At 39.6% G+C, this 13,908-nt stretch overlaps 1 protein-coding gene across 1 annotated transcript in view; it reads left to right on the top strand.

Moving 5' to 3' along the window:
• Nucleotides 1–8,255: 8,255 nt before the first annotated feature.
• The window catches only part of PFDN1 (prefoldin subunit 1), a 72,963-nt gene continuing 67,310 nt past the window's right edge, over nt 8,256–13,908 (top strand). The window contains exons 1-2 of the mRNA XM_007077888.2: nt 8,256–8,362; nt 11,004–11,170. Of these exons, the coding sequence (XP_007077950.1) occupies nt 8,330–8,362; nt 11,004–11,170 (200 nt within the window). The 5' untranslated portion in view covers nt 8,256–8,329. The remainder of the gene's footprint in view (nt 8,363–11,003; nt 11,171–13,908) is intronic.

Raw genomic sequence — 13,908 nt, 5'->3', positions numbered from 1 at the left:
ATCTAGCCCACCCCACACCTGCCTCCCTTCTAGCAACCCCCAGTCTGTTTTCCATATTTAAGAGTCTTTTATGGTTTGCCTCCCTCTCTGTTTTTCTCTTATTTTTCCTTCCCTTCCCCTATGCTTATCTGTTGTGTTTTTTAGATTCTATGGGGTGCCTGGGTGGCTCAATCAGTTAAGCATCTGACTTCAGCTCGGGTCATGATCTCATGGTTCATGGGTTCAGGCCCTGAGTTGGACTCTGTGCTGACAGCTCAGAGCCTGCAGCCTGCTTCAGATTCTGTGTCTTTCTCTCTGCCCATCTCCTGCTTGTGCACTGTCTCTCTGTCTCTCTCTGTCTCTGAAGAATGAATGAACATGAAAAAGTTCCACATATGAGTGAAATCATATGATATTAATCTTTCTCTGCCTGATTTATCTCACATAGTATAATATGCTCTAGCTCCATCTACGTTGTTGCAAATGGCAAGATTCCATTCTTTTGGATGGCCAAGTAGTATTCTATTGTACATGTAATATACATGTGTATATACCACATCTTCTTTATCCATTCATCAGCGGGTGGATATTTGGGCTGCTTCAGTTGTGATCTAGCTTTGCATCTTCTGCCTTCTGGGAATCACTCCACATGAAGTAGCCATGGTAATCTTCTGGAGTATAAATACCCTGCTTATAATACTCCACTGAACTCAGTGACCAGAAGATAGAATCCAAGCTCTTGAGCTTGACTTGGAAGGCCCTCTGCCATTGGCCCTCATCGATCTCTCTGGCCCTTTCTAGTTAACACATTTTCACACTCTAGCTACACCAAAAAACTCATATTTCCCTGAAGACACCAGGCTCTAGCCTTGGTATCGTTGTCTCTTCTAGGAATATTAGGCCTAATCCTTCTTCCTTTTTTGGCAGAAACTCCTCTCTCTCTCTCTCTCTCTCTCTCTCTATATATATATATATATATATATGTTTATATATATGTGTTTATATATATATTTTATTTTATGTTTTGCTTTTCATCACTGTGAATCATGTATTTATTTATTTTAATGTTTATTTATTTTGGAGAGAGAGAGAGATTGTGCGTGTGCACAGCGGGGAAGGGGCAGATAGAGAATGAAAGAGAATCTGAAAAAGGGCTCTGTGCTGACAGCAGAGAGCCTGATGTGGGGCTCGGAGTCATGAACCATGAGATCATGACCTAAGCCAAAGTTGGGCATTTAACCGACTGAGCCACCCAGGGACCTCTGTGAATCATTTACTTTATAACTGGAAGTTTGTACATCTTTTCTTTTTTTTAAGTTTATTTATTTTGAGAGACAGAGAGAGTAGAGGAGGGACAGAGAGAGAGGGAGAGAGAATCCCAGACAGGCTCCGTGCTGTCAGCGTGGAGCCCAGTGTGGGGCTTGAACTCACGAACCGTGAGATCATGACCTGAGCCAAAACCAAGAGTCGGACGCTTAACCGACTGAGCCACCCAGGCACCTGGGAAGTTTGTCCATCTTAATCTCCTTCACCTAATTGGCCTATCCCTCCCTCCAGCAACCAACAAAGCCTCCAACCTATAAGACTCCTGGGTTAGGAGGCCTTTCTCTGTGTTCCTCCAGCTCCTGGAGTCACTTCTTCTGCAGTGGAATTTTCATATTCTTTTATAACTCTCTACCTGTGACCCCCACTGTACTATGAACTGCACTTTTATTTATCTGTAGTTTTGCAAAACTTGACACATAATAATAGCTAATGTTAATTAGGTACAACTATATACCAGAAATTTTGCATGCATAATCTCATTTAATTCACATGATAACTCATAAGTACTATTATCTCTAATTAAGCTCTGTGAAGTAAATAATTTTCCTTGGATCTTATAGATCTCACTTATAGCTAGTAAATGTTTTGAAAGTGCTAAACTTCTTCTCAGATTGAACGAACCCTTGGGGATCTATCTATCTTACAAAGTTGCAAAGATCAAATAACCTGACGAATAGGATATGGCCTTGTAAAGATGAAAAACTCTGGTATCAGAGACTACTAATTCCCACCCTTCCAATATTTGTCTTCTATTTTCCTTTTGTAATAATAGAATCCCTGGTATTCGACTAGACACATGGTTGCCCATAACAATAACTACATTTCCCAGACTCTCTTAAGGCCAGGAATGGCTGTGTGATTCTGTTTGGGTGAATGTGATATGAACAGAACCGCATCTATAACTTCGAGGACCTGCCTTTAAAGAGGAGTGAGCCTCCTCCTTTGTTTTCCCCTTCCTTCTAGCTAGGCTGTGGACATGGCGGTGATGAGTCATCTTGGATCATATGGATAAGATAGAAGGAGTCTGGGAACTCTGGCCTTGTGGAATTCATATACTTACCCTATACTGCTTCTGTATGGATGCTTGTGACAGGGAGAACTAAGCTTCTATCTTATTTTAGCCATTTGAAATCTCTGTTACAGCACTTAAACCTATACTTTAACTTACTGTAACTAATGTAGTCTATTCACAAAGGGGAGGCATTATTCTTATTATTTCTATGCAGAGGCTTTGAGACTGCATGCAGGCTATATCCTAAGAGTTAATTTTTCCCGGGGTGCCTGCGTGGCTCAGTCAGCTAAATGTCTGACTCTTGATTTTGGCTGAGGTCATGATCTCACTGTGAGAGATCTGCACAGTTCTGCACACTGGTGGCGCAGTCTGCTTGAGATTCTCTCTCCCTCTCCCTCTGCCTCTCCCTCTCTCTCTCTCTCAAAATAAATAAATATTTAAAAGAAAGAATTAATTTTCTCTTTTCAGTAAAAGACATTACCATTCAACTAGTTTCCTCAGGTCAAAAACCTAGCAGCCTTTATTTTCCTTTTAAAACAAGCTTTCTTGGGGCACCTGGGTGGCTCAGTAGGTTAAGGGTCTGACTTCCGCTCAGGTCAGGATCTTGCAGTTTGAGAGTTTGAGCCCCCACTGGGTTCTCTGCTGTCAATGTAGAGCCAGCTTCAGATCCTCTGTCTCCCTCTCTCTCCTCCTCCTCTTCTGCTCTCTGTGTCTCTCTCAAAAATAAGTATACATTTGGGGCACCTGTGTGGCTCAGTTGGTTAAATGTCCAACTTCTGCTTAGGTCATGATCTCATGATTTGTGAGCTTAAGCCCCACATTGGGCTCTCTGCTGTCAGCACGGGGCCTGCTTAGGATCCTCTGTCATCCTCTCTCTCTCTCTCTCTCTCTCTCTCTCTCTCTGCCCCTCCCCTGCTTGAGCCCACATGCTCTCGCTCTCTCTCTTTCAAAAATAAACATTTAAAAATAAATAAAGTTTAAAAAAGCTTTAACACCCCATACACCCACAATAAACAAACAAATAAATAAATCAGCTTTCTTGAGGTATGATTGACATGCAATAAACTTAATATGTTAAAATGTACAATTCGAGGGGCGCCTGGGTGGCTCAGTCGGTTGGGCAGCCGACTTCGGCTCAGGTCATGATCTCGCGGTGTGTGAGTTCCAGCCCCGCGTCGGGCTCTGCGCTGACAGCTCGGAGCCTGGAGCCTGCTTCAGATTCTGTGTCTCCCTCTCTCTCTGCCCCTCCCCTGCTCACTCTGTCTCTCTCTCTCAAAAATAAATAAAAACATTAAAAAAAATTAAAAAAAAAGTACAATTCGGTAAGTTTCCAGCCAGGAAACTGTCTCCACAATCACAATAGTAAACATATCCATCGCTGCAAAAGTTATGTAATGCTTCTTTGTTATCCCTTTCTTCTATCTTCTTCCCAGTTCCCTTCATCCTCATTTCTGTCTGGTAACTACTGATCTTGTTTGTTTGCATATTCTAGAATTTCACATGCATGGAATCATGTAGTATAGTAATGATCTTTGGTTCCTCCCTTTGTTTCTTTTTTTTTTTTTTTTTAGTTTGTCTGTCTGTTTGTTTGTTTATTTATTTACTTATTTTTGAGAGAGAGAGTCAGGAAGGGACAGAGAGAGAGGGAGAGGGAGAGGGAGAGAGAATCTCAAGTAGGCTCCATGCTGCCAGCACAGAGCCCAATGTAGGGCTTGACCCCACAAAACTCGAGATCATGACCTGAGCCAAAACCAAGAGTTGGATGCTTAACCGACTGAGCTACCCAGGTGCCCCTGGTTCCTCTCTTTCTTTCATTGCCTCTACCCTGATCCCAATCCATTCCTTCATCAAATTCAGTAACCTCTACTTAAATCTATCTACTTCTACCTCCATTGCTATCCTCCTCACCCAGACTACCATCATCTGCCTCATACCACTTCAATAGTCTCCTAACTGGTCTCTTTGTTTTAATTCTTGTTTCTTCCAATCCATTCACCACCTAGCACCTACAATGACCTCTTTAAAATGGGATCACATCAGTCTCCTCATATCAGATCAATACCCTCTTTGAATTCATTCAGTGCCTTCCAATCACACTCAGAATAATATTTTAACCCCTGACTGTAGCTTGCAAAGGGCTTTCATGGTCTGTGCACTCCCTTCCCACACCTTGCTGCCAATTCTCTGACCAGGGAGTTTGTCTCCTGTTATTGCTATACTCCAAAGGCCTAGATCAGTGTCTAACAGATATTTAACAAATATTTGTTGAATGAATAAATAAGTGTATTGAGCATTCATAAACAAGGCTGAAGGATTATAAATCACCTTTTTAAGTTCCTCAACTGTGGATTGATTAAATCTTGGAAGGAGTACTATGGAAAGAGTCCATGTACTTGTGAAGCCGTCAGCATGAAGTCTATTTGCTCTGTGAAAAATAACAGAAGTAAGCACAGCATGGCTATTCTGTGGTAAGTGTCTAATGACTGGAAACACTTCAGGACTTTTATAGTCTCTTCCTGACATTTTAGAAGTTCCAGAGAGAGAAAGGAAATAATTTATTTTGAAGACCCAAATGAAAGCGAGAAATACATTACAGTGGCTCCCAGTCCATAAATATATATCACATTCTGCCAACTTTATGCCCAGGGAAAGTTTTATTTTTTTCCTGGATTTGCTGCTCTCAAGTGTGTCAAGAATTAACATAAAAACTGATCTGGAACCCATGAACTTCAGAGGGCTTTGGTAGAATTGATTATGAAGCCATGTGTAAGGACATTTCTATAGCCTAGGACATGCCAGACATTAAACATGCATTCTTAATAAAAAACTCATGAGTCAAAGGAGAAAATCAACTGTTATAAAATAGATCAGCAGATGCTCCTAAAGAACTCACACCCAAAAAACTGAGGTGATAAGACGTTGTAAATAAATTTTAAAATAACTATGTGCATTGTATTCTATTAGGCAAGAATATATCATTACATATCATTGTGAAAAAGAAAAGGACGTGTGGATTTGAAAAACAAATAAATTTTTTCAATTTTTTATGTGGTAAATACACAGAATAAAATTCACCATCTTAACCATTTTTTTTTAATGTTTATTTATTTTTGAGGGAGACAGAGACAGAATGAGAGTGGGTTAGGGGCAGAGAGAGAGGGAGACACAGAATCCGAAGCAGGCTCCAAGCTGTCAGCACAGAGCCCGACGCGGGGCTCGAACTCACGGACTATGAGATCATGACCTGAGCCAAAGTTGGACGCTCAACTGACTGAGCCACCCAGGCGCCCCACCATCTTAACCATTTTTAAGCATACAGTTCAATGGTATGAAATGGTTATAATGTTCTGCTACCACCATCATCATCCATCTCCTGAAGCCCTTTCATCATGTAAAACTGAAATCTGTACACCACCTGTTAAACAATAACTTTCCATTCCTTCCCTTCTCCCCATCCTCTGGAAACCACCATCTTACTTTGTGTCTTTATGATTTTGACTACTCAAGTTCCCTCATATAAGCATGATCATACAATATTTGTCTTTTTGTGACCGGCCTATTTCATTTAGCATTATGCCCTCATGGTTCATCCATGTTGTGGCACGTGTTAGTATTTCATCCCTTTTATTGTTCTTTGTTGTTGTTGTTTATTAGAGAAAGAGAGAGCATGAGCCAGGGAGAGAGGCAGAAGGAGAGAGAGAATCCCAAGCAGGCTCCATGCTAAGTAAGGTTTTATCCTACAACCCTGGGACCATGACCTGAGCCAAAATCAAGGGTTGGACATTCAACTGATTGATCCACCTAGGCACCCTAAAGAGAATAGATGTTAAGTTATTTAAATGTTTGGTAGAATTCACCTGTGAATCCATCTGGTCCTGGACTTTTGTTTGTTACTCATTCAGTTAAAAAAAATTTTTTTTAATGTTTATTTATTTTTGAAGGAGAGAGAGACAGAGCACGAGTAGAGGAGGGGCAGAGAGAGAGAGAGGGAGACACAGCATCCGAAGCAGGCTCCAGGCTCTGAGCTGTCAGCACAAAGCCTGATGTGGGGCTCGAACTCACAAGCTGTGAGATCATGACCTGAACTAAAGTCGGACGCTTAACCGACTGAGCCACCCAGGCGCCCCACTCATTCAATTTTATCACTAGTTATTGGTCTCTTCAGATTTTATATTTCTTCCTGATTCAATTTTTGAAGATTGTATGTTTTTAGACATTTATCCATTTTTTTTGTAGATTGCCCAACTTATTGGCATATAATTTTTCACAGTACTTTCTTATAATCCTTCTTATTTTTGTGGCATCAGTTGTTACTTCTCTTTTATTTTTGATTTTATTTATTTGGGTCCTTTCACTTTTTTTCTTTGATGAGTCTGGCTAAGGGTTTATCAATTTTGTTTATCTTTTCAAAGAACCAGCTCTTAATTTCTTTTCTTTTTTCTTTTCTTTTAGTTTTGGCTCAGGTCATGATCTCTCAGTTTGTGGGTTCAAGCCCTGCATTGGGCTCTGGGCTGGCAGCCCAGAGCTTGCTTTGGATTCTCTCTTTCCCTCTGTCTCTGCCTCTCTCCAGCTTCTGCTCTCTCTCTCAAAATAAATAAAAATAAATGTAAGAAAGTACATTTCTTCAGGGAGCCTGAAGTGAGGCTTGAACTTAAGAACTGTGAGATCATGACCTGAGCCGAAGTCAGACACTTAACTGACTGAGCCACCCAGGTGCCCCAAATTCTTGACACGTCTTTGGTATAAAAAGGTCTTTTTATTAAAGCACAGGGACAAGACCTGTGGGCAGAAAGAGCTGCACTGGGATTGTCAGGTGTGAGTGATTATATACAGTAAAACCTTGGATTGTGAGTAATTTGTTCTGCCAGTGTTCCGCAAAATGAGCAAGCATTTCTAATACATTTTAACTTGATAAACGAGCAATGTCTTACAATAAGAGCAGTATGTAATGCCAAATGACACATGATCCCAACTGAGCCAATGGTTCTTAAAATTCGCTTTGATATATGGATGCTTTGTATTACAAGAATGTTTCCTGAACAAATTATGCTCTCAAACCAAGATTTTACCATAGTTGGGGAGTTGGGGGAGGTAAAGACAAGGTGAAGTTTCCAAAAGGACTTGCATATGCTAAAGAAGGCTTACAAGATTTTAACTATTTTTAGCTAAGGGTTTTTCCCCTCTAGCAAAACATTAAGACAGTTGGGAGTTCCTGGAGGAATGTCATACTCTGCCTGTCTCAAGTATTTGTCAATGAACTTCAGGTTATAAGGAAATTTATCTACATTTCCTCTTGCCCTTGTTCTCCACATCAGGTAAAACATCCATTTCCTCCATTTCTAAAGTCTAATTACTATTCATCCTTCTGGTTCAGATGCCAAAGCTTTTACAGCAGATTCTCAAAATGTGGTCTGCAGGTGACTTGTTGGGTGACTTACAGGTGATAAGGGGAGTTTTCGAAAACACAAATTTCCTGGCCCCAGTGTCAAAGATTCTAAATAATTAAGCTTGTGATGAGGACCAGAGAATCTGTACTCTTTTAATAAATTCATTTGGCCACTCTTGAGAACTACTGTGTCTAGAAAGTCTTCCCAGGGAATTTCAGTAGAAATAAATTCTTTGGAAGAACATTTCAACGAAGACCTCTGGTCTCCTCCACACTACCCTGCCTGAAGCTCTGGCTGATTTTTCCACTTCCCTGACACCACAGGGACTAGCTGAAGGAATGAATGCCTGAAAAGGTTTTGGCCGAATCTGCATGCAACTCTATTCAGCAAGCACAAGGTAAGCTATTTGTCCAAGTGCTTAAAACCATCCTCAGAATCTGCGCGCCAGGCCTGATAGGTCACGTGAGGAGGACGTAACGGGTATCGTAATAGTTCTTGAAGCTCGGCTAATCCGACCCATGCGCAGGCGCAGAAGGAAAGGGGACAGTCAAACCTCCAAGGCCCGCCCCTCCCCCACTATCCTTCCGGCTTTCACCTACTGCGCAGGCGCGTCGACTGAACCAAGATGGCCGCTCCCGTGGATCTGGAATTGAAGAAGGTAAAAGAGGGTCCTCACCTGGCAGAGGCTTCTCTTTGGAAGCTAAGGGGACTGTGGTCAAGAATATCGAGTGAGACTCGAGTCCGGAGGAAGAAAAGAGGCCCCAGGGAACTGGGGCGTGATTTCCCAGAGTCCTAAGGCGGGATCGGGTCTCCTTAGGATGGCGTGGGGGGCGAGCAGCTCTTTCTGCCTAAGAGCCGGTTGGGCTGGTTTGATTCCTGTGGCGGGCCGATAGCTGGCCGATCTTCTCGTTCTGACCTCCAGGGCCGTTTCGTTGCGTGGAGCCTTCAGTTTCATAGTAAGGCCTGAAGTAAGCGTTTCAAGTTGGAGCCCCTTCGGACGGCTTGCCCGGTCTGAGGCATCTGTAAATTCTTAATCTTCATTTGCTTTGAAAAACTCCAAGGCCATCCTGTGTTTTTAGGCCACTTACTCCATCTCTTGCTTTGAAAGGTCACAGCATGTACATACAGTTCAAAGTTAGATAGTCTCATAGCAGGGCTTTGACTCCCAGCCCTATCTCCCCTTCCCCCTTTCTTGAAGGACCTGCCAAAAAAAAAAAAAAAAAAAAAAAGAAACAAGAACAAGCCCGTAAAATTTTCCAAATAAAATCGGTATCGGAAGGAATTGGGTTTCTGTCTTCAAACAGTTGTTTATAAATGTGTTGTTACCCAAAAACGTTTTTGCCACTTAAGGGTTGTCAGGGAAAGGATCCTGGACTTCATCAACTTTAAACCTATACTTTTCTATAAAAGGAAACTGAATTCTAGAAAAGATGTAGTCCAACGTTGGGACTAGAATCCACTATTCTTTGCTTAACTCCACACCTTTTGTTTATTAGCTTAGGTTCCTCAGAAGAGCAAATGTAACGTCTTAACACTTCGTTTGGGTGAACCTTTGCATATGAAATAAGATAGCTCAAATATTTGTTGCTCCTATTAAATGAAGTTGTTTGTTATTGCTCTGAGGATTTATGTGTATGTACCTTGCTTTTTGTGTTTCTTCTTTTGAAACTTGTAAATTTAGCCCTTAACCTGGTGTTCTCTAATGCTGTAGTATCTTAGCTTGAACTGTATACCAGCTGCTTTAGCAATGTGTACAGAACAATCACCTGTAAGTTTACATGCAAGACAGAATTAATCTGAAGAATGATTAAAGCATTCTAAAAGTTTATCTTTTTTTCTGTTAAAAGTTCTAATGTAAGTCAGGGTTTAGTGAAAGAGCTAACAATAGAGTATAGCTGTGAGTGGACTTAACTCCCAGCTTTTGAATTTGTTGTTAAGAAACCTCTGGACAATGAATGCAAACTAAGAAGATGATTGGAGACTTAAATTGGATAGTTTTGACAGCCAGTTAGCTTAAGTAAAAAACAAACTTGTTGTTTAAAGGTTTCATCTTCTAATATCTTTATAAGGTCTTTTTTTGGGGGGGGGGGTAGTGGAGACTAATAGGCAATTTCAGGCACCTCCTCTCTCCCCAAATCAATCTTTTGAAACCTTACTAATAGGTGAGAACAAAGTCTGAAAAAAGTTAAGTAGAGGGCTTTGCCCTGTAATGCAGTCACAAATGGTATTATTAAGGCATAAATTTGACAACATCTGAAAGTCATTCCAGGCCCTTAAGTAAGAGTATCCAAGAACTGTGTTTAAGTGTACACGAGGGTCAAATTTGGCTTGGTATGTCATATGAAGATTATGATGCAGTTCTACCAATGCCTTGAATTTTTTTATTTTTTTTAATCTTTATTTTAAAAATATTTGTATCCTGAATGTTACTGTAAAATAGAAACATTCCTGAACTAAAGGTCAGAAGAAATGGGTTTCAGTGTTAAGTCCCTGCCTTTCCTCATAATAGTTGTTCAACCCTGTGCAAGCCACTTACATCTCTTCAACTAATTTGGTTACTTTATTTAAAAAAAAATGTTTTTTAAATGTTTATTTATTTTTGAGAGATAGAGAGCAAGCAGGGGAGAGGCAGAGAGAGAGGGAGACACAGAATCTTAAGCAGGCTCCAGGCCTGGAACTGTCAGCACAGAGCCTGACGCGGGGCTCGAACTCAGCAACCATGAGATCATGACCTGAGCCAAAGTCGGATGCTTAACAGACTGAGCCACTCAGGAGCCCCTAAGTTGGTTACTTTAATCTGTAAAGAGTGATGATGAAAACTCCCATTCCTAAATCATAGGATTATTGAGAGGAGTAAATGAGATATTACTATATTCCACAATGTTCTCATATTAATATTCCCACGTTAGTATTTCAAATAAATGTGGGAAAGTGTTTTGAAACCTAGCAGTGTAATACAAATGTAGTGAATCGTTATAGTTTTGTTTTGAATCACTGTGTTTCATCCTCTTTTGCATTTATTGTTTTATTACTCTTTGGATACCTGCTTCTTCATATGGTTATTTAAGGTACATTTGTTGTGCTTCATGTAGACTGCATTTTCTGAGGACAGGGTAAGTTCATGATTTAGCATGGTGGCTTGATTATTTACAGTTGTATTGAGTTTTATTGATGTTTGTGTTGGTAAATTTCACAACTTTGTTTCTGGTTAGCAGCTTATTTTAATATATTTGGATTTGACTCAAGTGTTTCCTGTAAAATGTTTCACCCACTAAATGAAGGACTTTTTTTTTTATTAGGCCTTCACAGAGCTTCAAGCCAAAGTTATTGACACTCAACAGAAGGTGAAGCTTGCAGACATACAGATTGAACAGCTAAACAGGACGAAAAAGCATGCACATCTTACAGATACAGAGATTATGACTTTGATAGATGAGACTAACATGTATGAAGGTGTAGGAAGAATGTAAGTAAAATGTATCCTGAAGGGGGTTATTATGGGAGAAGTTTTTGTCTAGAATTTGTTCGTTTTAAAACTTGGGTTAAAGTATCATGGAAACTTTGAGGATCACCTAGTCAAATACATATTTTTAAAAAATGCTAACTGAACCCCAGATAGATGTGTTTAATTTTAGACTTTGCAGTACATTTCTTAGATATTTTCCTCTTCTCTCTGTGATCAGGTAGATATTTAAGTGCGTAAGTTCAATGACGAAAATGATTTGTTATGAAAAGAAGTTTACAGTAATTTTGTGTGTGAAGATTTATTTAAGTAGGTGTAGTTTTAACTTCTCCTTCCTTACCTGATTTATTAGGAGTCATACAAATCATAGGTCCTTTAAGATGTTGGACCAGTGTTGTAAGATAAAAATAGATCCATTTATCATTTAAATACACTCATTCTGTCATGCATGAAAAATCAAGTAAACCAATTTACTTTTTGTTTGTTCTAATTGTTATATGATTGACCACCTATACTTCACTCTTTTTATTTTAAGAAATATATTACTCTTATGAGAGAGAATAGATGAGCTTCATGTTCTCTAAACAGTAAATAAGGAATGGAAAAGCCCTTAACTACAGGTCACATTCCATTACAATGAGCTAAAAGGAGAAGACTTTTTTTAAGCGGGGGAGGTACAAGGGGAGGGTTTTTCTGGAATTTGGTCTTTGGATATTACTTAGTAAATGGACCATTACTTCAAGTTTGGAGATCTTGTAGTGAATGGAATTTGACCTCAGTCTGAAGATGACTTGTTTGGTGATTGATTTGAAGGAAGCATAACATGTGTAACATTTAGTAATGGCTTTGGAATGACATCATGAGAAGTAGACTCTGCTCATGACTAGCTACTCCTTTTCTTAATGGAAAAGAGAGGGATTATGATAAACATATGATTTGTTTTCTCAGAATAAACAGTATATCAGAAATAAATTCTGTATCTGTAGTTCATATTTTTCATTTTAGCTTATTTTGAGAGGAGGAGAATCCCACTTTGACAATTTGTTATTAGGAGAGAAAAGAATTGGGACAGTAACAAAGTAAAACCCTTGAATATATATCTATATAGTACAGGTGCATTGTTGGCATTCACTATAGGATAATTTTATTCTTAATATGAGTATCCTTAGGTCTTAAACAGTAATGGTAGCTTTTCCAGCATGCACGTTAACACGTTGCACTTGGATTTCACATCAGTACATTAGCCTTTGCAACAGTAAAAGAATCTCTTTTTCCAAAACAGAAAATCTCTTTTGATTGTCTTTGGCCTTTTGGGCTATAATGAAGTTTTTGGTTTTAATCAGAATACTTTATTAAAGCATTCTCCGAAAGTGCTAGGTTGTTGCTTTTTTTGCATACTGCCCTAAGTGCTACAGCTAGATTGTATTCCACACCAAGAAGTCTAGAGTTAAAAGGCTGGGATATGATTTAGTTCATGGTAGAATAGTAGTAGTATTTCCATAAGATTTATTTTGTGTAAAATAAATACATTGTTGTAAATGTTTGGATAAAGTGGAACTTCCTACATAGTTTCAAACTTTGGTTTTCAATTTGACTTTTGTTCTTTCTGCATCCCACTGGGAGTGCGAATTTGACTCTGCATTGTGGGGGCATGTAAGGTGAATAGAGTTTGTTGTTTGGCTAGAGTATTAGCGCCCTCAGGAAGAAAAGACTTGCTGAGTATTAGTCTGGTCATGAGGATGTTCCCCTTGATGCTAAACCTGAAATAACTATTTCTGAATTTATAGTCTTGAGTAATCTTGAGTATCATTGTGATTCACTTCTTTAATTCCAGTCTTTACCTTAATTTGTCTTTTCTTTTTTGAATATTATTTGGGAATTCTAATTAGAATACTAATTTTTCTCAAACTGTTTAAAACCATGAATTATAGAATCTAAAACACTCCATTTTGTTTAGAGCCTGCAGTAGATTTTTGCCATCACTGACATTCGGGCTTCATTGTATCTTACCTAGATTATTGCAATAGCCTCTTAGCTGTTCTCTCTGCCTTTATTCTGTGTGTTCAAATGTACTCTTCATACATCTGCCAGAATTGATCACATCCATATTTTTCATAAAATTCTTTGATCTGTTGCCCACAGGATGAAATCTAAACTTCTTAGCCTAGCATTCATGTCCATTTATAATCTGTCCTTAATGTACCCCTGTAGCCTCAAGTCCCACCACTTTCTAGTCCCAGGCTCAGTATAGCGCAAATTTCATCTCATGGATTTAACATCCTTCCATTGATTTTGGGTGATCTGTTGAAAAGGACTTTGAGTCTCATGTGGGCTTTAAACATGCTTTAATTGATTAGTATGTCTGTCATGGGTGACAATAGAAAAGGAATAAGTAGTACATGTACCGGAAATCGTTGTCCCTACTTTTGTCACCAGACTTTGTCACCCGTTTTTTTGTTTGTTCGTTAAGTATATTTATTTATTTTGAGAGAGAGGAAGAGCTGGTTCATGCGCTATTGAGCAGGGGAGGGGCAGGGAGAGAGAATCCCAAGCAGGCTCCCAGTTGTCAGCATGGAGCCCAGTGAGGGGCTTGAACTCACGGACTGTGGGATTATGACCTGAGCTGAAATTGAGTCAGCCGTTTAACTGACTGAGCCACACAGGTGCCCCTGTCAGATGTTTTTGTGCTTTCTTGATTTTGTTCATTCTTTCTTTGGCTTGAAGTATCCCCTTTCCCTTGT

This window comes from Panthera tigris, chromosome A1 (assembly GCF_018350195.1).
Source record: "Panthera tigris isolate Pti1 chromosome A1, P.tigris_Pti1_mat1.1, whole genome shotgun sequence".
Lineage (NCBI taxonomy): Eukaryota > Metazoa > Chordata > Mammalia > Carnivora > Felidae > Panthera > Panthera tigris.
This window is presented reverse-complemented; position numbering and strand designations above follow the sequence as displayed.